Source organism: Monodon monoceros, unplaced genomic scaffold (assembly GCF_005190385.1).
Source record: "Monodon monoceros isolate NGI ecotype Baffin Bay Population unplaced genomic scaffold, NGI_Narwhal_1 Super_Scaffold_19, whole genome shotgun sequence".
Lineage (NCBI taxonomy): Eukaryota > Metazoa > Chordata > Mammalia > Artiodactyla > Monodontidae > Monodon > Monodon monoceros.
The window spans coordinates 68852045-68878251 of NW_021703775.1; the positions used below are offsets into that span (position 1 = coordinate 68852045).

Genomic DNA, 26207 nt, shown 5'->3' on the forward strand with positions numbered 1-26207 from the left:
CTGGTCCTGGGGCAGCCTTTCTCTCACCGCCCTGGACCCTCACCTCCTGTCCACAGCCGGCACTAGGCTCCCTGTCCTTGGCTTCTTTTCCAGACCTTTCTCGGCTGGGTTCCTTAAACTGTCTCTCCAGCCCCTCTCCGGCTCCTTGGTCCTCACTGCTGTGTCATTCTGCACAGCTTCCCTCTGAGGCTGACCCTTTCCACCAAATCTCTCTGCGCTCGACTTCTTTGCATCTGTCGACTTTGCCTCTTGGGTTGGCAACTCCCTTTTTTCTTGTACCCACAATACACCGGCGTCCCCTTTCTGCTCCTCTGAACACTCTCTCCACCTCCTGCAACTTGACTGGAGTCTCCCCTCAGTGCTAAGGCCTGGGGCCTCTGTCATCTTCCACCCATATGTCCTCGGAGGGCTCCCGGACTCTCAGCTGCAATGCTAAATCTCCCTCCTAAATCTCCTTCCTGGGCAGGTCTGTCCCAGATGTGCCTTGAATGGATGGATGGACAGAGCGGGCCAGTGCCACTCTTCCCATCGGTCTCATGTCTGTGACGGGTCGCAGTAGGTTTCCATCTGCATGTCCCACCATCACCTGAAAATTAATGTGGCAAACCACAAGCTATTTTGAAATCACAAAGAATGAAAGCTGAGTGGGACATTGAGGGCCGCCTCGATTCAATCCCCTGGGAATCTGGGCGCCTCCCCTTTTCTGTGGCACCAGCATGGCTCTGGGCTGGCGCCCCCCCCCTGGGAGGACTGCGAAGATGTCTGTGGCTGCTGGCGTCATGCAGGGCACGAGCGGCAGGCAGCCTGCGGGGCCTCTGCTGGGCCAGGGCCCCTTTCTCTCTCCTTCCCCAGCACAGTTTTTGCTCATGGTTAGTCATGCTGGAGCCAGCTGAGTCAGAAGCAACTCGTGGGTGGTTTGTGGCCAGGCTGGAGCAGTGAGGCAGGAGGACTTTCTAGGTTTATGTGTCTGCCCCACGAGACAAGCATTGCAGGGCTCGGCCCTGGCACGTGCCAGGTGAAGGGTGGTAACAAAACCAAACTCTGGTCCAAAATTCAGCGAAGGACGGGCATCACGATGAACCAAGACACGGTCCCTGAGATGCTCCCGCGGGGTAACAGGCACATGCAGTGCCTACGCGATGTGGCAGCTGCTTCAGGGCAGGTGTATGTACAGGGGCTGTAATGCCCTCCATGGTCTGTGGTACGCCTCCTTCCAAGGGTTGCGTGTACTTCCAGTAGACATCGCTACATGTCATGCTTCGCTTCCTGTGATTTTATTCTCTTCAATAAAGGTGATTCATTAAATACAGCATTAATCATTTTTGTACTTGTTTTAGATTTTTTTTCATATAAATAAACTCATATCCAGAAACAAATTCTTTGTCAGAGCATGTGTTATGATTCTGTGGTTCAGAGAACGTGTCCACCCAAGGGAGAGCTGCGTTCTGCTGGGGCAGCGGGGCGGCTCTGAAGTCCCCTGAGGATAAAGTTGACTCGGCCCTCAGGGGTGGCCCAGCTCCGCCAGTCAGAAAGCGGATGAAGACCATCCCTGCCAGGGGGACCAGCGTGGCACAACCCTGGAAGTGTGGCTGCCCTGCGGGTGGGACACTGGGGAGGGCTCTGGGGTCCAGCCCTGGCTTTACAGGCTGTGTCTGTGCCCACAGGAGGGAGAGGAGCAGGAGGAGGCTCGTGGCAAGGAGGAGCGGCAGGAGCCCAGCACAACTGCCCGGAAGGTGGGGCGGCCTGGGAGGAAGCGCAAGCACCCTCCGGTGAGTGAGGTGGCGTACCCCCAGCCCAGGTGCGCGCGCAGGCACACACACGCATACGCACACACGCTAACAGCACGCACGCACGTGCATGTGCGCACGTGCACACTGTAAATGCCCGTGATGTGTCCTGCAGGGACCTGGGCACGCCAAGACTGGGGCATGGAGTGTACCCCTCCAGCTGTAGAGCCCAATTCCATTCCCCATTCACTGGATCCCCAAAACCACCCCCAAACTTTCCTATTTTCTGCATCGAACTGGAGGCCCCTAGAGGCCAGGGGACTTGCGCTGTGGGTCTTGTGGGACTTGAACCAGGCCCCTGACTCTCAGCTTCTTTCTGGAAGGGCAGCAAGAGAGTGGGACTTGTTTTTCCCTAGCCTGCCTGCATGGGCCCCTCCCTCCCCATCCAGACACCCACCTTGGGCCTCAGCCCCACCTGGAGAACTTGGAGGAAGGGAACTGAGGTCTGGAAGTCCGATCAAAGTGAGTAGGGAAGAGATGCAGGCTGTTAAGAGAGGAGGAGGGCTGGGCGCTGTGTAAGTCCAGTGGAAGCGTAGACCCTGGGCTTCCGGGTGCCATTGCCTCTGAATCGGGGTGGGGGGGGACTCTGGGGTTGCCCAAGATGAGGCGTGCTCCGGAGGGCAAGGCCCGTGGGCGGCAGGAACGTGCCTTCCTTATGCCTTAAACTCAGAGGCAGAACAATAGTTATCTGCCAGCTGCAGCCACAGCTGGTTCCTTTCTTTTCGTCCCTTCCAGCTGAGAACGGGGAACTTGGAGCAAGAAGGTAAAAGGAGCCAGGAGCCCCGCATTTGTAACTCAGCCCTTCAAGGAAATGTTCTCAGCGGGGCAGGATTTTCCTCCTCGGGGCAGAGAGCAGGGTGAACGTGGCTGCAGTGAAAGGGGCAGCGGGGGGGGGGAGGGCGGGCTGCACCAGCTGGAGGTGAGGGGGGTTCTTGGAGTCGGGAGCTCTGGGAATCTGCAGGGCACTGAAGTGCACCACTGCCACTTCTGCTTGGAGATTTGGAGGGGAGGGGGGAAGAAGCTAAGTCATTTAACTGGTAAGTAATTTTAAACACTTTAATATTAAAGCAGACATGGATATTTTATGGCCTGGAATGAAAAATTCACATGCAGTTGAAAGATAAAACGGGACTTCAAAGGAATTTTCAGCTTACAGCAGACTCCAGGCTGCACTCCCAGATTCCCGGGGGTCCCTCCACTCTCCTCCCCACCCTCACAGGGCACCTGGCGGGAGAAGGTGGAGGGGCACAGTGCAGGCTGAGTCAGAGCCCACCTGTCATTCCGAATCTGAGCTGCACGTGCGCTCGAGATCTGCAGCGCAAACTCCGCCTTTCCCTGGCTCGGGTGCTGGGGATGGGAGCCACCACCTGTAGCAAATGGGACCTGGCAGCCCTTTGACTCACATTTGTGAGTCCCTGGAACCAAAGGGAGGGAACATCACTGAGAGGTGGGGTGGGGCCCCAGGGTCAGAGGGTGCAGGGAAATCAGGGGTAAGTGTGGAAGTGCGTCCAGAGATGGACGATGAGAGGGAAGAGGGGCACGGCCCGGTGGGTCATACACCCCTGGCCTGGAACAGTGCCCAGCATGGAAGGAAAAGCACTGTCTTTAAAATCCAACAGACCTGGGTTTAAATCCCAGCTTCCGCCACAGACCACCTGTGTGACATTGAACAAGTCACTGCCCGAACCTTGGGTTCCCGTTCTGAAAAATAGAGATGATAAAAATGCATTCCTCCTAGACCCCTGTGAGAATTAAATGGGTTAAAACACCAAAGAGCCAGTGGTCAGCAAAGGTCGGTCCTGCCCTTACCAGAAACAGAAGCGGCAGCCCTGGATTTACTGCTTCCCAGCTGTGTGACCTTAGCAAGTTACTGAACCTCTCTGAACTTTTGCTTCCTCATTGGTAAAATATGGCTACCGGTAATACCTGCCCTGTCCACCTCCAGGGGTGCTGTGCAAACAGCAAAGTGGGCTCCAAATGCACAGGGCCAGCAGCGTCATAAACCGGCATCCCCACCCCCGGAGGGGCCAGTGGGCCAGGGGTCTGCAAGGCCTTTCGGGTGGGAGCCTGGCATCGGCCTCTCAGCAGCTCCAGTGGGCAGCGGTGCGCATCCCATGCAGGTCAGTGTGGATGTGGTCCAGTCCTAAGTGAGGCCCTGGGAAGGGAGAGAGTGCGTGGGGAGGCATGGGGCTGAGGCAGCTGTTGTGAAAGGGACGCCTTGCATGTAGAGGGGAACAGAGAACAGCCAGCAGATCTTCCCCGGCAGCAGGCCCGTGGACCCCAAGGGAGCCCACGTGGGGGAAGTTCTTGCTGCAGCTCAGGGCCAGCCCACGGTCTCCTGGGCCTCGGGCCACCTGGTTCACTTGTGGAGCAGGTGCTGGCCCAGGCCTCCACCCCTCCCCAGCCGAGGAGCACAGCAGGGAGGGCTTCTGGGGACCTGGCGCAGCTGTGGCCCTGGGAACAGATTGACCAGGGAGCTTTAAAGCAGCTGAGTGTGTGTCATCGAGCTAAGCCTGGAAACGGGGTGGGAGGGTGGGCTTGGCTCAAATCCTGGCAGGTGGAACAGAGGGAGCAGCGCTGGGAGTGCAAACATTTGTGCAAATGTTGCATATCCACTGCTGGACGGGGAGGGACGAGGTACATCCAGCGGTGTCCTCACCGTGCCCCGGCCTGAGGCTGTGAAATCGTCTCCAGAATTTCCCCCAGGTCTGCCTGTCCCTGAGTGCCTTCCACTTTCTCCTGCTCCTGTGTCAGCCTCCTAGCTGCGCCCTCACCCAGATCAGGCTCCACCTGCCCCCAACATCTCTCTAGAACCCCCGGCCCTCTCTTTTTCGGTGACAAACACATTACACCTACTGAGCACCTGCCAAATAAATAAGACTTATTTCAACCTAGTGTGCTAGAGGGGAGGCCACATGTAATTATACTAAATACAGCCCGGGGCACGTTGCTTTCAAGGATCTCTAGGAGCTTTCTTCTCCTGGGACGAGACCTGGAGCCCTCCATTTGCCTCCACCATGTGACCCCTCCTGCCTCTGCACTGCTGCTCAGCGTCCGCCTCTTTTGCCAAGGAAACCCCGCCTCTTTGCTGCTCCCTGATCACCCCAAGCACGCTTGTCCCGCTGCCTCGTAAGCTGTTCTGCAGCCTTCCCTTCTCTCTACCTGCCCGGTATCACAGCCCGCCAAGGCCTGTCTTGCAAATGAAGCCCAGGGCAGCCATCGTGACCCACGCTGGCTCTCCCTTTTGAACTGACTGTGAAATTAAAATGAACACTAAGAAGTAAGACAAGATATCAGCCCACCAATCCCGGGCTTTGGTCCACACGCCTGACTGCGAAGCGCCAGTCTGCGAACTGTTTTGCTACCTGTCTGTACAGAACTTGAGAATCAGCATTTAGAAACCTTGATATCAATTTGATACTGTCGCCACATCCACAGTCATGATTTTGTGTTTTCCAAAAGTACCATTTCCTGGTGGATTGGGAATTTAAAAAACCTAAACCAGAGCCTGGCTTTTCACACAGAAAAGCTGGTGGAGAGACCTTGTCTCTTCCACCAGATCTGCCATTTAGAGGCACCCCCATTGCACTGTCTGCCCCCTCACTGAGGTCAGCGACCACGAAGAAAGGCTCAGGGTGGTGCAGCAGTCGATTGCCAGCAAGGGCTTTCTGCACCGTGACCTCATTTGATGCCAGCGACAAACCTGTGTGGGGTAGGTGGAGGCCGCTGGCATTACCATCCCCACATTCAGATGAAGAGACTGAGGTTCAGAGAGGACGATCTGGACCTGGACTCCACACCTCCCGACTGCAGAGCCCACGGTGCTCATTCCCCCTTGCCACTCCAGCCGCACCTTCTGGAAGACTGGGTATCCCCAATTCGCTTTAAGATAACATATGAATGCAGGGCTGTTTGAAAAAGCGTGTAGACCTGGTCCAAAAAGCATCCAGAGAAAACAGAACTGAGCAGGGCAATTGACCCAAATACCAGGGAGCCTGCGGGTAAGTGGGGAAGGCTGTGGTGGTCTGAGGAGTGAGCAGTGGGCCCATTTCAACCGGGCGGTGGTGTTGGTCTGTGGCACTGGCCTCAGAGCCAGGATGCTCGCAGCCGGAGCAGCAACAGGAAACAGGAAGCCGGCCTCAGGGCTGGGCGGAGCCTAGAAAGGGAGCTGGCACCTGGGTGCAGGGCCTGCTGGCTGGCCAGTACCCACGACCAGACGACGGGACAGCAGCCTGCCGGGCTGGTCCCTGCTGGCCAGAGAGTGTGGGCCTGTGTGTGGGTGTGAGCGTCGGCTGGGAGGAAGAGGCATCTTCCTGTTCACCGGCTCCGAGGACGTTGCTGAGTAACAAGTGAGGGTGTCCGAAGCTGGTTCCTGCCTGATCACAGACCCAGACTGCCCTGCGACCGCCTTTGTCCTATGTGCTGGTTACCGCTGGGGCTCCAGGAGGGACAGTATCTGCCCTTGCCCGCCAGACCCTGGGGTGGGGACCGGCCTTTCAGGGCTCCCCGCCCTGTTTACTAGGTATATATACTTATTCATTGAAAATTTGTATTCATCAACTTCCTCCAGGGTTATTTTTGCTCAGTGGGAGCACTCTGAGGTCACCTCTTGCTAAGAATAACCCAGAAAGGGGGGGAGGGGGAGGAGAGGAGGGGGAGAGGGGGCTGGGAGCAGGCACCGAGCTCAGCCAGACCCGCTGCTGTGTAACTCACTCCTCACTCCTCGCTGGAGGCTGAGCCTCCATCGTAACGCCTGAGTGAGTGAGTTCCTGAGGGCCAAACGGCTCCACTTCAAAGCAGAAGACTTGTGCTGTAAGCTGTGTGAAGCCGGGGGACCGTTCCACTGCAGCTTAAGCCAGCCGAGTATCGTTTCACTCAGTTATTCGGCCTTTGCAGTGTTGGCTCATTTTCCCACCTAATATGACCGTTCGATTCTTAAGACAGAACTCAAATCCCCTCTTTGTGTCCGGGTTAGAAGGGCTCCTTCACTAACCCCTGGAACCTTGACTCGGTGACTTGGTGCCCCTTGTTTTTATGCACGAAACTTCCTGAAAGGGTATCTCCCATTCCTGGGCCCCGGCCCCTCACGGGGCATCCCTGCCTGTGACCTGCGTGGGCCCACTGCTGCCCGTTCCCCTGTGTCGTCATGCTTTTGAAGGTGTGGGGAAAACAGGGCTGTCAGACATCTCGCGAGGTTAGAGACCTTCCTTGTAACTGTGCCATGCAGACTCCTCTGCCCATTCCCACAGCTGATCACGTCAAACCAGCGCTCACAGAGCCATGCAGTACCCCAAGAGCCTGGCCCGTGGTCTGCACCTGAAGTGCGCTCACAGAGCCATGCAGTACCCCAAGAGCCTGGCCCGTGGTCTGCACCTGAAGTGCCGAAGACATGTTGGCGGGAGGGGCTGGACTTGGGCCTTCGAAGGGAGGTGACGTGTGGCAGGGGAAAGTGGGAGGTTTCCCCACCTAGGACCTTCCTGAGCAGCGTATGCAGGGACGAATGTGCGCGGGGATGGGCGTGCTTGGGGGAGGCCGGACCGTGCGCAGACTGGCTTGGCTGAGTGGACGAGGGTTTCATTTACAAACACCTTTGATCTTGGGTGGAGAGGTAGTTTGCAGGCAGCCTGAGGGTTTATATTTTATCCTCTCAAAAATGTGCTGTGTTTATCTGGAGGATTTTTGAGACGGTGGGAGGTGTGAAGTGATGGGCGTCATGTTTTGGGAAGCTCACTCTGGCATCCGTGAGCATGATGGGTTGAGCACAAGAGAATGCAGGGAGATAGGATGGGGTACATTGGGGCCAAAAAATGCCCCCAGAGCCTGTTGGGGGGCGGCCGTGATGGGACAGAATTGGCATGGCCTGCAGTGCTGGGCTGCGGACCAGGGAGAGGGAGGAAGGTGCTGCCAGCCCCCAGGGCCAGTGGCCGTGGTATTGTCAGAGATGGAGACTTCTGGAAGGGAGCAGGTTTGGCAGGGGCCCTTTCCAGAGGCTGATCTACTTATCTGGTCTTATTGGGGGAGCATCTGAGTGAAATCCCAGACTCTCCATTTTGTTTTTCCAAAAACCCCTGTTTATTTTCATCCCTCCCTGGTCCCTTCCCCAGAGCCACATGTTCCAGGCCCTCTCCAGCAAGAGGGGTTCATTCCCTCTGGTTCCGAGCCCCGTGGGCTTCCTAGGACCCCGTGGGCATCTCCGGAGCCCGAGCTGCACCTGCCCCACTCCCGCTGCTGCAGGGACCTTCCGCACACACATCTGGGCAGAGTTATTGACGTCGGTCTCCTTTCATCATCCTCACCTAGAGAATTTTGTGCGTTTCAGTCCTGCCACCTCAAGAGAGATATACAGAGATGGAAGAGCTCCAGGGAAGGGCAGCTAAATCGATGAAGGGGAAGGCAAGGCAGCCAAGTGAGGACAGACAAGAGAGCTTACGGCTCTCCAGGCTGGAGAGCCAAGCTGAGCGGGGTGTGATTAAAGCTATGAAGTCACGCCGCAGGGTGGGGCAGGATGCGCATCGCCCCAGCGGGGGTGGGCGGGGGTGGGGAGACACACATCAGAAACTTTAGAAAGGTTCGTGAAGCATAGACAAGAAAGCACCATTTTCCATGCTGAGTTCCCTTCTCACCCGGCCTGTCACCCTAGGCCTGGATGTAGAGGTTGAAAACAGAAAAAAACTGCGAAAGAGGTTTACTTAAATACGACCTGGATCTTCTCTACATAATGGCTTTTTCAAGGGAGGCTCCAGCTCACCCTGAAATCCTTTGAGGTTGACTTCAAAGAGCACAGTCAGGCCCTCTTCCAGGTGGACAGGTGTCCCTGCTGGAAGCGGAACCCCGGATGGGCCGCCACTCACCAGGCATGCTAGTTCTTGCATCCATTTGTCACAGCTAGCAGGGGCCCCGACTGAGTGACCTCTAAGACTTCGCCACACCCTGAAGTTCTCTCCTCAGTCCTGAGTCCCTCTTCTCTCTCTCTCTCTCTCTCTCTCTCTTTCTTACACACACACACACACACACACACACACACACACACACACACGCTGGAGAGATCTCTGGGGAGGAGGGTGGGAAGGAAGCTCCCAGCCTCAGTGGTGAGAGAAATGGTGGCACCTAGAAGTCATACCCAAGCTGGGGTCAGACTTGCCAGAGTTGGCCCTCTTTGGCCTCTGGTCCTTCTGTCCCTTGACCCCACTGGTGGCCCTTTTGGCCACTCCACTAGGGAAAAGGAAATCGGAAGGGTCAAGGTCCTGTTTCCAAAGTCTTGGGGTCCGACTCCATTCACCCCAGGAAGGCTGAGCAGGGAGGCATGTGGGCCTCTCTTGGGAGTGGGCATGGGGGACCTCTCTGGCTCTCCCTGCCTCAAGGCCACTTCCGGCTGATCAGAGCAGTGGGCTGCCAGGGGAAGGGGCTGCAGGAAAGCCTGGGGCAGAGGAGACTGGGGAGCCCGGGCCCAGTGCCAACGCTTAGGGGACAGGGCTGCCCCACTTACGTGGACGGTTTGGCTGTTTCCTGAAACAAGAGTCAACCTGGGAAAATCCAGGGCGTTGGCGGCGAGCTGAAGGGTCTGCGAGGGACTGGAGTGAACGGAGGGTGCGGGTGGAGGGGGATTGTTTGCGTGTTTTTGTTGACATCATTCTGGGGCATCTGAGCACATCTCTGCGGCTGGTGAGCGGGTGTCTCTGGGCCATGGTGAACCCCTTGTGTGTCTGTGCATGTGATTGCATCTCTGTGTGTCTTTAATCAAGAGGCCATAGCTGGCCAGACGCCAGGGTCCCCGGCTGGCATAGAGCTGAGCGTTCCAAGTGCCTTAAAGGCACAATGGCGATGAGGGGGGAGGAGGGAGGGCAGGAAGGCTGGGGAGGGCGAGGTGAGGCCATCCCACATCTGCCAGCCTCTGGGCCTCCCCCCGCCGGAGCTCCCCTGGGGTCTGGGGGCAAAGACCCCTTTCAGCAGCAGCTCCTGGCACAGGAGGAGAGGGTGAGTCGGGTGCCCAGAGCCAGGCCAGAACGTGGCTCCGACCTCCAGGGCCTTGCAGTGGTAGACACAGGGTCCCAGGTCTCCCCCCTCCACACCTGGGCCCAGGTAAGCCTGCGCCCGGGGCTGTGCTGGAGAGCTGACCCGGGGCCCTGTCTCCCTTGTATCATTTCCCTCGCCTCTTAGCTTTCGTGTGCAGGTATCATACCTGTCAAACAGGCCTCAAAATCCCTTTCCTATTTGGAGCCCCGGCACTCTGCCCCACCTTGGAAGACAAGGCCTCCCTTCCTGAGGGAGGGTTGGAGTTCTGGGGTCTGGTCCAGACTTCCAGAAAAGGGGGAGGGGAAGGGGGCAGGGTGGGCAGCTGGGGGACTGGCTTTGGCCTGGACGGGTTCACTGCAGGAGGTTCCTTCTGGCTTTGCCTCTGGCCTTTCCCTGTGCTGGCTGCTGCCTGGGAAACAGCTGCAGCCTTTCCCTGGCCCTGCTCAGGCACATCAAAGCCTCCTTTTCCCTCCTTGGATCCCTTGGGATTTGAGGTTGGGCTTTCCCTGAGACTCAACCCAGAGGGGGTGGCTAGCTTTCAAATGCCTCTCCTGTACCTGGGTCATTTTGGAAGCTTTACCACTTAGAAGGTGTGTGACCTGAGGCAGACCTTGGAGACCTTTTCCTTGGAAAAGTGAGAGTAACACCAACCCATCAGGATAATTGGGATAATTAAGTCGATCAATTGTATAAGCATAGTTATGCCGAGTCCTCTGCTTAGCACTGGGGAGCTGTCAGTGGAGTGGTTGGAAGGAAGAGAAATAAAAAGTTAAATAAGGCAAAGCTCACAGTCTAGGAGGGAGACACACAGTAAACAAATAATTAGGTAACATGTGAGGAGTGCTCTAATGAGATAGGGTGTGAAAGTGCTTTGTAAACAAATGTGGTATGCGGTGGGCTAGGGGATGTGAGTGAATGCTGGGGTGAACTGAAGGGCCAGGCTCCACAGGAGCTTTGGGGGTGTTGGGGGCAAGGCTGAGGGTTCCAAAGACCAGGGCCTGGCACAAATACCACCCGGGGTGGTGTGTGTGAGAGACAGACAGACAGACAGATTTTAAAATGTTCCTTAGAAGACAGAAAGTAGAATAGTGGTTGCAGGGGCTTGGGGGGGGGTGGGGATTTTGTTTAATGGGTACAAGAGTCTCAGTTCGGGATGATGAAAAGTTTTCAAGACGGACAGTGTTAATGGTTGTACAGCAGTGTGAATGTACTTAATTTCATTGAATTGTACACTTGAAAATGGGTAAAATGGTGGGTTTTATGTTGCATATATTTTACCAAAACTTTTTTTTGTTTTAAAAAAATGGTCCCTAGAAAAAGCCCCCGGTTCGCGCCCCCGTCCTCAGCCCAGGGCTTTTCAACAACAGCACCATCCACGTTTGGGGCTGCATAATTTTTGTGGTGAGGGCCGTCCCCTACCCACCAGAAGCCACTGTCTGTCCCCCCCAGCCCACAGTGTGGTGACCAAAAGCGTCTCAGACACATTGCCAAATGTCCTCTGCGGGGCAAAATTGCCCCCAGCTGAGAACCACTGCCTTCACTGCTTGGAATGAGCTGCTCGCAGGAGGGGCCCGAGGAGCAGGTGGGCAACAGAGAAGCAGGAGGCATTTCCCTGGGGTGGAGGGGTCTTGCCTGGAAGGAAGGCAAAGATCGGCAAACTCTGAGGGGCCCCGGGAGGTGGGCCCTGGGCGGGGTTAGGCGTACGGTGGGAACAGACTCTGCGTGATCCGTTGTGTTCACCACCCCAGGGAGGAGAAGTGGGGGGGCCCGTGGCTGCCGTTCCCATTCTGCCTCCACTCCCGCCCTCTTCCCGTACCCCACAGGTGAGAAGAAGGGGAGTGCAAACTGTCACCTCTAGCTGCTGGCGGTGCCTTCTACAGGGACCAGGGGCTTCTGCTGCTACCCCTCCCCGCCATGGGAACAATGAGTGTCTCAGGGTGTGCCGTGTCTCCTTTCAAGGCAACTGTAAAGAATAAAAGCAAACAGAAACAGGATTTTTAACAGTTACACTTGACATGAACAAAGTTGAAACTCCCTCTAGACGTGTGAACTGGATGCTCTCACTCGTAACCTGGTCTTTGGCATTAAGGGATCAATTATGACTACTGAACACCCGCCAGGTACCCTACTCCACACCCAGTCTAACGTGATAAAGCGAGTCCCTGCCTCTAGGAGGTGACAAGCTAGTGGGGGGTGGGGGGAAAGGAGGGCACAGGCCTGGCTGGGGTGGCCACTCCTAGTGGCTTCCAGGTCTGCTCTTCTCACCTGAGATGCCCTTTTAGGGAGCACCCGGCTCCTCCCTGGAGATTTAGAGTTGCGTCAGTCCATTTGCCTGTGGACCTCCTTCCTTCCTCTCAGTGGTTTCTTCTGGGTGGATCTGACCTGCCCAGTTACCCTGAACTCCAGAGAGAGGGCCAGTGAGGGGCCACTACTGGCCATGTGTGTGTGGGGTTCTTGATGGGTAAGATGGATCGAGGGTTGACCATGGCAAGAGTCAGCAGCTCCCCTAAGCCCAGAGCTTTGGTCAACTCAGGGTCATCCACAACCAGAGAGGGCGGGCAATGGGGGATGGGCTGGTCGGGAGGAAAGGAGGGAGAGGACTCATGAGATTGGGGTGGATTTCAGCCCGCTGAGCTACCCCCCGGGGCTGGAGCTGTGCAGGGTGCTCCCCTACCCCTCATCCGCCCACCTCGGGAAGGATGGCGTGTCTCATGCTGCAGACGGGTCCTCCAGGGCAGGCCTGGGAGGGGTGCCCGATCAGGGTGGGTTGGGACCCTGGGGCTGGGTTGAGTCTCGGAGCCGGTACTCCTGGGTCTCTATGCTATGGAGCTGGCAGTCAACAGGAAGTGAGTCCCAGGGTGAGAAGAGGCCGTGTGGTCCCCGGGCAGGAAGTGAGTGACAGCGGAGTTGTCTGAGCAGTTTGTGGGGCTGGGAGCCTGCCTCGACTTGAGGTGTCTGTGGGGAAGCAAGTGGCTAGAGGAAAGGAGGACCACGGCCATGGTAAGAGATTGGCGCTGACCCAAACTTCTCAGCCTGCGTTGGCCAGCGGGATCCCCGACCCACCTCCCTGGGAGTGACGTGTTCGGGGCTCTGTGGTGCTGGCACAGCCGGGCCTGAGGGTAGCAGTGGGGGCCCAGGTGTGCCTGGCTCTCTGGGTTGCCTGGGCCACCTGACCCTCTCACACACAGGAGCCTCGAGGAATGAGAGGATTTATCCAGGGAGGGGAATTCTAGGCCAGGGAGCCTGCTGGCTTGAGCAGGGAGGTGGGAAAGACCTTCTGAGTCCTGAACAGGGTGTGTGGGTCCTGACACCTGGGGATGGCAGCTGAAGAGAGAGACAGGGCCTGGCTGCTCCCCTGGCCGTCCTGCGTTTGGCCTCCTGGCTCTGCCGGCTTCGGCCCCGAGTGCCCAACCCTAGTGGAGGACTTCTCCCTTCCGCCAGAGGCCAGAGGCCTCGTCTTCCTCTTGCTGCGGCCCCCACCCCTGCTGCTGAGCCGCGCACACGTTTGTAGCTTTCTGCGGGAGGTTTTCTTCCTGGAAGCAGGCCTGCCCCCGGCCGTCCCACACAGCCCTCCACACGGCCAGGAGAGCAGGCTGGCAAGGCCGCGCGTTCCCTCTGCTCGCCCTCAGCTTCTCCGTGTAGGGACTCGTCCAGGGAGGACGCTGGTTTTTATTTTTGTTATTTTTTAACAAGGCCCACGTCCCTATTCGCCACCTCGGGGGTTTCCTCACCATACAGCAGTGGGCTCAGAGTTGAGATCGTAGATCCTTGGAGCAGAAGCAGCCTTGAAGGCTGCCGGGCCTTGCAGGGAGGGTCTGGGGAAACCAGCGCTCTCTCAGGCTTTGGGGGGTGCTTCAGGGATACAACTCTCTGGAGGGAATTTGGCAGGATCTACTCACACGTGGATGGGCAGGCCCTCTCCCCCCGGCCAGGCCACTTCTGGGACTCTGGCCTACAGAAATCCACCGGTGCGCAGAGCTGTTAAGTGCAAGGGGTTCACTGCAGGAGAAAGCAAACCAGCCCAAAGGCCCACCATTAGGAGATGGTTGGAATAAATTAAGGAGCATCCATTCGATAGAATGCTGAGCAGCTGAGACAGAATGAGCCCGATCCATACGCACTGGTATGGAGAGATGCCCGCTGTGCTTGCTAAGTGAAAAAGCAAGTTGCAGAACAGGATAAGTCGTATGATCTCTTCTTAGGGGAAAAAAAAACCTGGATCTGGATGTGTGTATAAATACATGTGTATAAACATGTAACTTACACATGATTGTAGATGCATAGAAAAAAAGTCGAGAAAAGCTACTTGCCAAACTGTTAACAAGCAATTTAAAAAAATCTTTTCTTAAATTTATTTATTTAGTTTTTGGCTGCACTGGGTCTTCGTTGCTGCGCGCGGGCTTTCTCAAGTTGCAGCGAGCGGGGGCTACTCTTCGTTGCGGTGCGCGGGCTTCTCAGTGCAGTGGCTTCTCTTGTTGCCGAGCACAGGCTCTAGAGCGCGCGGGCTTCAGTAGTTGCGGCACGCAGGCTCAGTAGTTGTGGCACGCAGGCTCCAGAGTGCAGGCTCGGTAGTTGTGGTGCACGGGCTTAGTTGCTCCGCGCCATGTGGGATCCTCCCGGACCAGGGCTCGAACCCGTGTCCCCTGCATTGGCAGGCGGATTCTTAACCACTGCGCCACCAGGGAAGCCCCAAACTGTTAATAACGGCTCACCCGTGGGGAGTGATTTTGGAGGCACAGAAGTGAAATAGGAGCTTTAACCTTTTAATACTACTCACTTTTGTGTGGTTTGAGTTTTTATAATATGTGTGTCTGACTTTTATAAACAGAAAAAAAACTTGAAAAGAAGGAAACCCTCCATTGGTCTAGCCTAGTCATCTCACCTTACAGGTGGGGAAACTGAGGCGCCCTCTTGAGCGGCACCTTCCTGAGGTGTTTGCTGAGCTGGTGCCGCTCCCGCCCTTCTCCAGGCGGCTGATCTGCAGGGGAGCCGATGGGTAGGGCTGCTGGGGGCAGCCTGGTGCCCGCGGATGTGGCAGAGCGCCAAGTATAGGGGACTCTTGTCTCTCCTGCCCCAAGAGGACACCTTCGTTCCTTCTGCTGTGTCCTGGCCTACCTGCCCCCAGATGGCCAAGGACCAAGTGCTGGCCACGCTCTGTCCTCACAAAGTGTGTGGCCTCAAGCTAATCACAAAATTCTCTGAGAGCCTCCCCAGGGAGGTCGAGCGGCTCTGAGGGGTAACGGGTGAGGAGCTTTTGCCCACCATGCAGTGACAGTTATGAAGGACGGTTATGACAACTCTCAGTGTGATTCTTGTAGCAAGCTCAGTTCTGAGACTCTTGGGAGCAAAGCAAGACACTTCCTCTTGGAGGGGAACGTGGCGCCGCGTGCTAGGGAGGGTTCCTGCAGAGACTGCGGTTGCTGGCTGGGGCCTTGGCTCTCCTGGGGTCTGAGCGCCCAGGAAAAGCTGTGGGCCAAAGCCGAGGGAGGGACCTGTGCTAGGCTTTGGGGCCCAGAGGAGGCCCTCTTTCACCCTTACACTCCACCTGGCCAGGCAGCAGCTCGAGAGACCAAGAGGACAGCCAGGGGGGCTCTGGCACAGAAGTCAGATCAGCCCGGGGTTATTAGAATCTTCTGAGGAGGGGTCCTGGTTTGAAGTAGGGATAGTGTGAGGAGCATCTGTTTTCAGTAGAGGCCACAGAGAAGACTTGGGCACCCTCTGTCACCTCAGTGAGTGGGGATGGCCTGGCTGGGGCGCAGCTGGCAGTGGGACCAGGCTGTTAAACCTGCTCGGTTTCTTCTCCCGTTTTCTTAACTGGAGTCCACAGACCTCTTGACTTCAGGGAGTCAGGCCTGTGAACCCCTTGAATCTGAGAGGACAACTGTGAGTGTATTTGACTCCATAAACATTTATGTGAACACAGTTTTCTGGACAGCGGGTGTATAATTTTCACCGGAATCTCAGATGGGTCAGTGATGCAAAAGGGGCTAAAACCACTGGTCTTAATTCTCCCCTCACGTTTATCTTTCCAGGTGGAAAGCAGTGACACGCCGAAGGACCCCGCCGTGACCTCCAAGTCCCCGTCCATGGCCCAAGACTCAGGCCCCTCAGAGCTGTTACCCAACGGGGACTTGGAGAAGCGGAGTGAGCCCCAGCCAGAGGAGGGGAGCCCCGCTGGGGGGCAGAAGGGCGGGGCCCCAGCAGAGGGAGAGGGTGCAGCTGAGACCCCGCCCGAAGCCTCCAGAGCCGTGGAGAATGGCTGCTGCACCCCCAAGGATGGTCGGGGAGCCCCTGCAGAAGAGGGTAAGTCCTGGGCAAAAGCAGGGCAGCCTCTGCTGGGCTGGCTGGGATCCCCCTGAGGGTTAGAACCTCGGGGCTTAGTGGGTCCCAGGAGGCCTGGGCTGGGCACGGTAGCGGAAGGTCTGCTTGCCAAAGCTGTGCCCTGCAGGCTGGATACAGCCTGCACACATTTTTGATTTGGCCCATGTAGTATTTTAAACATTAAAAAAAATGAGTTGCCAGTATTTAAGAATCAAGAAATTTCACATGAAAATCTGGAGTTTTGGCTTCTCATGGAAAAAAACAGCTAGATCTGGCAAGAGTGAGTTTACAGAATGCCATTGGTTGCCGGACTGCGGTGATGGCTGTCTCCCCATAGGCTGGTCGTGTGCCTCGCTTTCCCTCAGCCTTTGCCTGGCCTGCTTACTCTTCCGCAAGACCTGCGGCTCTTCGGGATCCACACGTTGGTAGCCCCTGGCTTGGGCGCTCGAGGGAGCAGATGTCCTTGTGGATATTAAAAGCCCAGCTAGCTTTTCCCGGTGCAGATGTCCTGAGCCCACCATAGTTGAGTGGACTGGACTGAAGTTTGGTGGTGACAGATTGGGGGAGGGGAAGAGCAGGGGGGGAGTTGGGTGTGCGCTGCCCAGCCCAGCCCAGGCCTCTTCCTCTGAGGACTTTGTGGCCTAGCCCTGGAGTCCTGGAAAGTTGCCCACTTTTCTCTTTAAGGTTAAGCCAGGGATTTCGGGGCCAACAGAGCTGTAAACATGTTAGTAATGAGGACAACTAGCATTTGTACAGGGCTTCACAGTTTACGAAGCACTTTCTCATACATTATCACATTTGATCCTCCCAGGGCCCTGCCAGGTTGTTTTGCATATGTGCATTTTAATTTCAAAAAGCCTTCCTTCCTAAGTGTACATGATGGAGTGAATCAATCGATTAATTGGCATAACTTAATTTTGCATGCATTCAAACCTAATATTCGTGCAAGGTAGAGAGCATCTCCGGAAAAGAGATTCCCAAATTTATTTTAAAATATCTTTCATTCGTCTATTATTCAACTAATATTTATGACGCTCCCACCATGTGCAAAGCGCTTTCTGAGGTACTCACTCTGCATTTGTTGTTTTATTTACTCTTCCAAACAGTCAAGAGGGATTACTATCCTCATCTTAAGGTGGAAAAAAATTGAGCCTTAACGAGATGAAGTGACTTGGTCAGGGACCCCAAGCCTGTCAGTGGCAGATGCAGAATTCGTTCCATCTTGGTCTCTAGCTTCCGAGTCGGTGTGCCCTTCCCAGATCCCCCGCTGTTCTGGAGTGGGGCTTGGAGTGGGGGATGGTCCTGAACTCTGCACCTCCGGGGGTGTGTCCTGACTCGTGGTGGGAGTGGCCAAGGGGCCAGAGTGGAGTGAAACTGGAGGAGTGGGAGAAAACGACATCCTCCCCTTACAACGGCCAGATGTGCAAGAGCAGAACCGGGGAACCCATCGGCCCTTCCCACCAAGTAGGCAGCTCCTGGGGCCCCACCATGGCTTGCTCCCAGCCGCCACCCAGGGCCAGGGCAGCCCTTGCTGCCTGGTGGGATGGAACCAGCACTCCAAGGCTGCTGTTAACCCGTGAGAGTTTGCTTTCGGTTTGGGATTTCCCCGGCTCTGTTCGTTCTCAGGAGCAACTCCTTCGGTCAGTGAACAGGGGTTTATTAAACACCCATTTGGTGTGTGCCGGGATCTGGGGAAACCATCACGAGCAAAAACCTGGTTCTTGTCCTGGAGGACCTCCCAGTCCACTGGAGAGATAGATGTTAATGAGAAATGCACACTTACAAGTGTGTGATTATACACGGAGATAAGTTCTCTAAGGGAAAATAAACATGGCTTTCTGAGGAGCTGTAACAGAGGAACGCCAGCCAGCCTGGGCTGTTACACCTAAGCTGAAGGATGAGCTGGGGATCACCAGGGAAGGCGAAGGGCCGGGAGGAGGTGAGAACAAGTGGGAGGGAGCATGGTATCCAGGGACCTGACAGAAACCTACAAGTCTGGAATGGGGGGAGGAAGGGAGAAAGGTGTGCGACAGCAGACAGGACCAGCGCAGCTTCAAGGCTGCCCTCTCAGGGGTTGACGTGGTCCGCTTTGCATTTTGAACAGATCCCTTTGCCGTCTGGATCCTGGAATGGAACAGAGGGGCTGGGAAGCAGGACGAGCGATTAGGAGGCTGCCGCAGGCGCCCAGGGGAGGAGGGTGGATCTGGGGAGCTGTGGATGCGTGCCACGGACACAAGGGGGAAGGGGAGAGATGGTTCAAGGGTTACTCCTGGGTTTGGGACTTTCACATATTGAGCGGATCCTTCTCAGAATCTTAGTGCAAAGTGCACTGGGCAAAAACATCCCACGTGTCCTTGATCTTCAAAATTTGGCCCTGGAGCAGTCCTGTGTGGCCCCAGCTATTCAGGTAGTGGGGATGCTGGCAGGGATCAGAGCTGGGATCCCTAAAGGTCACTGTGAACTGCCTGGTTGCTGAGACTGGTGAGCTGGTACCTAGAGGGGTGGGCAGTGGCCTACTGGAGGCTCGGCCACTGGTCCAGCAGTCAGCCACATAGAACACATATGCCGCTTCTTGGTTCCAAGGAGGAAGGAGGCTGAGGCCCCAGGGTGGAAGTGAATTGGCCATGGTCTCCTTTCGGTTCCCCTCATTCCAGGTCTCTTTTCAGGGGCCCCATCCGTCTGTCCCGGAGCCACTCTCATTAGTTCCTACACAGGAGAAATGGAGGGCTTTAAGGCAGTCTTGGCCTGGGCAGCCTCCCAGGAGCCCCAGATCTTGATAGTACAACCAGGAGAAAGGAAGAGCAGAGGAGATGAGTAATAAAGGACAAGAGCCACCTGGACAGGCAGGTGGTGGCCCTGGAACTGCCCCTGCACTCTTAGCACTGAGGCCGTCATGATGATAGTAGTAACGATGGTAATGTCGCTTTCTTTTTTATTTTATCTTATCTTATTTATTTTATTTTTTCTGAATATTAACTATGTGTTGAGTGTTCTATGTCCTTACTACTCAAAGTGGTCCACGGACAGCAGCGTCTCCTGGCATGACCTGGGATGTTAGAAATGTAGAATCTCAGGCCCCACCCTAGACCTACTGAATCAGAATCTACATTTGAAAGAGATCCTCATGATTTCAATGCATATTAGACTTTGCTGTTTATGTAATTCTCTTATTTAATCCTTGCTAGCATCTGAGGAAGACTTTTTTACCCCCCCCCCATTTTTCAGGTGGGGAGACTGAGGGTTCAGACAGGTTAAGTAACTTACCGAGATTATACAACCAGTAAAGGACCAGCGCCCGAGTAGGGTCAGTACAAAGCTCCTCTCTGCTTAGACAGAACACGCAGCATTGGGCTAGTGGCTGCCCTCTGAGGCCAGCCTGGCCTCAGCCCTGTCATTGAGATTTGGGTTCACTTTAAAGGGAATTTGGGGGTGGCCCCTGGCAGAGTGTAGCCTCAGACCAACAGGTAAGTGTTAGAAGCACCCTGGCCTCTCCTGCCCCCAGGACATGAGATGCCCCAGGGTCATGTCCAAGCCTGCCAGGGCCACCCTGGAAGGCACACAGCCACCTGGCCCAGCCTGTGACCCTGGATCTGGGCCAGGAGCAGATGGACTGCAGAGGGAGTGTCGAGAGAGCCGCTGACCCCCCTTGACTCAGGACAAGTGCTGCATTCTAAGGCCGCCCAGTTGGTTGTTTTGCTGGGACGGGCTGGAAAGTGTGTGTGTGTGTGTGTGTGTGTGTGTGTGAGAGAGAGAGAGAGAGAGAGAGAGAGAGAGAGAGTGAGAGGGAGATCACTCAAGTGGGCATGCGCAGAGTATGTCAGGGAGAAAATTCCAGAAAGAAGCCAGTTGGAAACCGCATGAGGAAAAATTCTGTTTCGGGGAGCATGGGGGCTGGGGAATGAGGAAGGGGGGGAGCATCAAGGTGGTGCCGTGTAAAATAAGCTAGCCGGCTTGGGAGTCAGGAGCTCTGAAATCTGATCTCAGCTCTGGCAGTACGTCTCTCTGCTCCTGGGGCCTCAGTTTCCCCTTCGAAGGGCTGGACAAGTACCCCATCATCTCTACAATTCCTTCAGCCCCGACTTTCTTTCATTCTAATGAACAGATGATTCCCCGTAAACCACATGCCACGGAGGGTCCCGGAAGGAAGGTCCCAGGGGGCACCAGGCTGCCTCCTGATTCAAGGGTGGGCGCCCCCTCCTGGCAGCCCAAAGCCTCACTAGGGCAGAACGCGGAGGATCTGAGAGGAGGGGCGACCCCCGGGAAGGAGGGAGGCCCGGAGCGGGCAAGAGGGGAAGCCTGGCTCCAGGATGCCCGAGAAAAAGTTGGGGAGCTGGCTGTGGTGAGACAAGAGGGCCTAAAGGAAGCTCGAGGAGGAGACAGAGAAAGTCCGGTGAGACGTAAAGGCCTGCTGTGTACACAGCCTTGGCGAGTACACGTGACCCCCACTTCCTCCCGCCCCTGGGGGCAGCTGGCACCGCGGGGTCCACACCTTCCACTTGCCCGCAGGTGCTGGCCCTGCCCTCCCCGTCCCCAGGTTCCAGGTCGCCAAAGCCCAGAGCAGAGCCCCGGGTCTTCCCCAGTGAGAGAGGGGGAAAGAAACATCCTCTTCGGGGACGGAGGATTCAGAGACCTTCAGTGCTGTAGCTGGTTTCCGCCTCAGAGCCAGGAGATGCAGGAGGGGCTGTTTTTTCCGTTTTGGGCTCTTTGTCTCCCCTTCACACCCCCCTCCCCGCCCCCCCAAGCGACCATGAGCCAGCCTTAGTGACCTTCCTGCTTTGGGCCCAAGCTCAGTACTCTTGGCTTCAGACAAAGGAGTTCTGGGGCCCAGGTGAGAGGAGGCTCACCTCCCACTCTCCTCACCCCCCAGCCCAGCCCCGTCCTCCAGCAGGAAGCTCAGAGGCATAATTGACCCAGCCTACAGCCAGGCCAGGACTGCAGACTCCGGGATGTGATGGCCCGGGAAGGGCGTTTGAGAGGTGACGACCCTGAGCTGGGTGGGGTAGGAGAGTGGGTAGGTACCAGGGTAGGAGCACAGGGACATTCTGTGCCCCCCGCCCCGGACCCTTAAAGACGGTACTGCTGGGGCTTCAGCCTCCGGGGGAGCCTTCCCTTCCAGGAACTGGAATCAGGGCCCATTGAGGAACTGCAGGGAAGAGGAGCAGGGAAACGCTGCCTTCCGGAAGCATTAGAAGGGCTGTGTACCTTGATTCAGTGAAGAAAAGGCCTGGAAAGCTTACAAAGGTCACGTGGAGACAGTTGGAATCCAAGGCTTCTAGAGCAAAGGCTGAACTCAGGGACCTGAGAAGGGGCGGAGCGTGGGGTACCGAGGCAGACATTCATGACAGAGGCGCAATGTTGACAACTTGAGGAGCACCTTAGAAACCACTTCCAGCATCTTTATTTTCCAGATGAGGAAACTGAGTCTCAAAGAGACGAAGTTGTTTCAGCAGAGTCTTGCTGCTGTCTCCCTGTGCCCTCCCCCTCCCCCTAGAGCATCTTTGCTGCACCCCACACATACAAGCCAGTGCTCCCTTCCAGGGCCAGGGAGGGCTGTGCAGTCTGGCCCCTCCTCTGGGAAGGGAGCTGTGTCGCAACTGGGAGCAGCCAAGGGGGCTATTTCCGGGTCCCTTCTGGGTGCCTGAGGCACTCGATGGGCCAGGAGCCACAGTGCTGGCTTTTCTGTTGTTCCTTCGGATTTGGGCCTCCAGCCCTGCCCCAGTCCTTTTTCTGCCCTGGCTGTGCTCTGAGTCCTGGGGCCAGCATGACGCCTGGCACACAGTAGGCCATCAGGTTTGACACAGGAATGACTAAACGGTTGGAGAAGCCCTATCCCCGTGGCAGGGACCCCAGGCACAAGGTGAGGCCTCCGAGCCACTCCTGTAACTCTGCCGACAGTCCCTTTGTTCTTCCCTCTCCACAGGCAAAGAACAGAAGGAGACCAACATCGAATCCATGAAAATGGAGGCAAGTGTTTTCCTCAACCCCCAGGGGCTCTGTGGATCCTGATTCTAGGAGAAGAAAGCCACCGCTCTGACCGACTGTGGCGAGTGTGTGTGAGGGGGCCCAAGGTGGCCCCTGGCCCCTTCTTTACATGTCCCTCTGTGAGGAGCAGAGGAAGTGGGTGTGGAGGTTGGAAGGCCCCCAGCGAGGCAGCCAGCTGGTCCCCCTTCAAGACCAAGCACCTCCCCTCCCAGTTTATGTCCTGCCCCACATCCCTCACTTCTCCAGCCCAGACAGGGGCTTGGCCCGCACTCGCAGGGCTGGCATCTCTGGCCAGGAGTCAGAGCTCTGTGTTCTGCTCGAGGTGAGTGCCTCCTTGGTTTCCCCTCCAGGAGGAAAAAACCCTGCAGCGGGGCTGTCCGTGCTCACCTTAATGCCGGTCTGTCTCTGTCGTCTCTGTCCTAGGGCTCCCGGGGCCGGCTGCGGGGTGGCCTGGGCTGGGAGTCCAGCCTCCGCCAGCGGCCCATGCCGCGGCTCACCTTCCAGGCGGGGGACCCCTACTACATCAGCAAGCGCAAGCGGGACGAGTGGCTGGCACGCTGGAAAAGGGAGGTGAGGTGCCTTCTGGCCTGGGCCCCAGCCTGTCCCACGGAACTGGGAAACCGGAAGTTAGCTTCAGCCACTGTCTGCAGCTGTTGTCAGGCCCTGGCTGAGCCTCAGTTTCCCCTTCAGGTTAACCTCTCGCACTTACAGGGCACTGCTGGATCCCTAGGCAGTGGCTGGGTCCTTTGTTCTTTCAACAAATGTTATTGGACATTTACCGTGTAACCAGGCAGTGTCCTGGGCTTTGCGCGTATAGAATTCCTGCCCTCATGGAGCTGACATTCTGATGGGGAAGATGGACAGGAAACAAGTAAACAGGGGGTTGAAATAGAGGTCAACAGAGGCCTGCTTTAGGTGGGGTGGTCAGGAGAGGCTTCTTGGAGGAGGTGGCATTTAAGTTCAGGCCTAAAGGAACAGAAGAGCTGGCTCTGTGAGTTGTGGGGTGGGGGAGAACATTCTAGGCAGAGGAAATAGCACAAGCGAGGCCCTGACTTGTTTGGCTACGTGAAAGACCGATACTCCCAGAGTGAACCGAGCAGGGGAGAAAGTGGGGTCAGATGAAGCTGGGCGGTAAGCAGGGTCCAGTCCTACAGGGCCTTGAGGTCCCGGCCGAAAGCTGTTTTTTTGTTTGTTTGTTTGTTTTATAAATTTATTTATTTATTTATTTTTGGCTGCGTTGCTGCACGCGGGCTTTCTCTAGTTGCGGCGAGCGGGGGCTGCTCTTTGCTGTGGTGCCCGGGCTCCTTCTCATTGTGGTGACTTCTCTTGTTGCGGAGCACGCAGGCTCAGTAGTTGTGGCTCGCGGGCTCTAGAGCGCGGGCTCTAGAGCGCAGGCTCAGTAGTTGTGGCGCATGGGCTTAGTTGCTCCGCGGCATGTGGGATCTTCCCGGACCAGGACTTGAACCCGTGTCCCCTGCATTGACAGGTGGATTCTTAACCACTGCGCCGCCACCGGGGAAGCTGACCCGAAAGCTGGTTTAACGCTGTGTCCTGGGAAGCCATTGAAGGTTTCTATGCAGGGGAGTGATTTGATGTGGATTAAAGGAGCAGCAATGGAGGCAGATAGGGACAGATCCGGAGATTTAGAGATAGAAACAGCAGGGCTTGCTGATGGATGGCCGGGGTGGGGGAGGGGAGGGAATGGAAGCACGACTCCCAGGGGTTTGGCCTGAACACCTGGGTGATGGGTGTGCTACTTCCTTAGGTGGGGAAGACTAGGGGAGGAACGAGTTTGGGATGGGAAGGAATCAAGGTTTAGCCTGAGATGCTGAGGTGCCTGGAGCCTGGAGCATAGGGAGGTCCAGGCTGCAAATCAAAGATGAGAAGGCGTCAGGAGCAGAACCTGGCATTTAAGTCCACGAACACTGATGAGCTCGTGTAGGAAACAGGAGGAGAAAGCAGAGACAGTGTCTCTGGATTCTGTCCACAAAAACCCGACACTTACAGCCACGTGGAGAGGGGGAATGGCAGCAGCAGGACTGAGAAGGGGCCTGAGAGGAAGAAGAGGGAGGAAGAGCCGTGTCTCAGAAAGGAGAAGGTTTTCCAGAGGCAGTGGCCGCCCAGCCCTGCGGAGGCTGAGTTGAGACAGGCTGTTTGCACCTGCCGATCTGGAGGTAGCTGGTGACTTTTAGAGAGGCTTCTGTGCGGGTTGGGAGGGAGAAAGCCAGCCCAGGGAGGGCTTCAGTAGCGAGGGGAGGTGATGCCGTGGAGACCAAGGGGCGAAACCAGTTTGCAAGCACCATTGTGCTCTCCTGTATGTCTGGTTAGTAGAGAGAAGCCTGTTGACCTACCGGCACCAGGAAGGGAAGGGAAACGCGAACTGCCACCACGTGGGGCCTTTCACCTTCACTCTCACTTGTCTTTACCCCAGGCCTGCAAAGGATGGTGTTATCCCGTTTGCATTGTGAGAGAACTTGCTCTAGAGAAAGTTCAGTACAGGGTGGGGTGGCTACTTGATTGTTTCCAGTTCCTTTGGGATCCAGGAAGGCAGAAATTTCTCTCGTGGAGGAGCCTGAAAAAGGGACAGCCTTTCCAAGGTCTGGGAGAAGAGAGGCTTGACTCTGAGCATTAAGCTGGTCTTTGGGATGGAAATTCATTCAGGACCTGGGGCTATTCCCCTGTGGCCTGTAGGAGGGGCTTTGCTTTTTAACCCCTTGTTATGAGTGGCCTGTATTTCTGCTCTCCCTTAGCCCTAGGGCCAGAGGCTAGATATAAAGACTTCTTTTTTTTTTCTTTAATATTTATTTGTTTATTTGGCTGCGCTGGGACTTCGTTGGTGCGTGTGCGGGATCTTTTAGTTGCGGCATGTGGGCTCTAGTTCCCTGACCAGGCATGGAACCCGGGCCCCCTGCATTGGGAGCGCAAAGTGTTAACCACTGGACCACCAGGGAAGTCCCTAGATACAAAGACTTTTACGCTTGAAGAGCTTCTAGAAATTTGGTGATCCTCAAACTGTGCTCCCTTGAAGAAGCAGTATGGAGGCCTGCTCTCAGTTGCAATAAAAAAGGCAGGTTTTTTCTCAACTCACAGGGAAAAGTAAGATAATAGATACATTTTCTCAATTTTAAAATTTCCACTAAAATTTAAAAAGACTTTTTTTTTTTATTATGAACCTGTTCTGACATAGACAGAAATAGAGAGACTAGTATAATGAACCCCCGTGTACCTATCACCAAAGTGCAACAACCATTAAAAGCTTTTCTAGAAAAAAGAAACCTTTGGCATCTGCTTCCCCCAACTGATAAAGGTCATCAGTGAGCGTGAACAGAAAAACTTTAAAGTTGATTTAATTTACAATATTTTAGGGATGCGTGACTTGAGATGTAGAGACTTGCACCCAGAATATATTTTCTGTTAGTAACGTTGTTCCTTGTTCGTATGATACAACTCAAGATTTCCACGACTTCCGGTACAAGCGCTAGAACCCTTGAGCCCGTTATTTCAGACTAGGGGCTGGGGCTGCAGTTACGAGCTGGCCACAAGCTTACTCAGGGCACAGGGAAGGGGCTGGAATGGGATTGAGTTCAGGCTGCTACTGCCACGTGGGGGCCATCCCCAGAGACCACACCCGCCCCTCTTGGGCTCTGCCAGGGCACTAGGGAAGGGCTAGCTACAGGTAACAAGAGCATTGGGGAGGACTTCCCCGGCAGTCCAGTGGTTAAGACTCTGTGCTTCCACTGCAGGGGGCTCGGGTTTGATCCCTGGCCAAGGAACTAAGATCCCACATGCCTTGCGGCCAGAAAGAACCATGGGGAAACACAGGTAGCTCCCGAGATTCCCAAGTGCCCCTCAGGCTAAAGGGCAGTAACTGTCTTCACCAGGCCTGTTTTCTGAGTGGCTTACCGAGCGGAGAGAAATCCGTCCTCCTCTTGCGGTTTCCCCTTAGTTATCTGGCACTTGGCCCTTTCTTCTGAAACTGCCTCACTAGGCCTTTCTGACCTCGTCCCCAAGATTCTTCCCATCTCCTCCAACTGCACCTTCTTAGCATCCTCCTCTGTCCCTTGACTGTGGCACCCCCAGATGTCTGCTCCCTCCCTTGACTGT

General features: G+C 55.9%; 1 protein-coding gene across 14 annotated transcripts in view; it reads left to right on the plus strand.

Annotated features, from left to right (window-relative positions):
- Positions 1-26207, plus strand: part of DNMT3A (DNA methyltransferase 3 alpha) — a 100072-nt gene that overhangs the window by 39430 nt on the left and 34435 nt on the right. For 7 of the 14 annotated variants that reach the window (XR_003794937.1, XM_029232238.1, XM_029232237.1 and 4 more), the window contains exons 3-6: positions 1665-1769; positions 15833-16103; positions 22042-22085; positions 22527-22673. Coding sequence is in view for 12 of the 14 variants with exons in the window: in XM_029232238.1 (XP_029088071.1) it covers positions 1665-1769; positions 15833-16103; positions 22042-22085; positions 22527-22673 (567 nt within the window). In the remaining 2 variants the exon portion in view is untranslated. Of the gene's footprint in view, positions 1-1664; positions 1770-3732; positions 3908-4629; positions 6310-12219; positions 12801-15832; positions 16104-16151; positions 20512-22041; positions 22086-22526; positions 22674-26207 lie in introns of those variants that run through there. The other 7 variants (XM_029232242.1, XM_029232243.1, XM_029232241.1 and 4 more) reach the window with 7 other exon arrangements.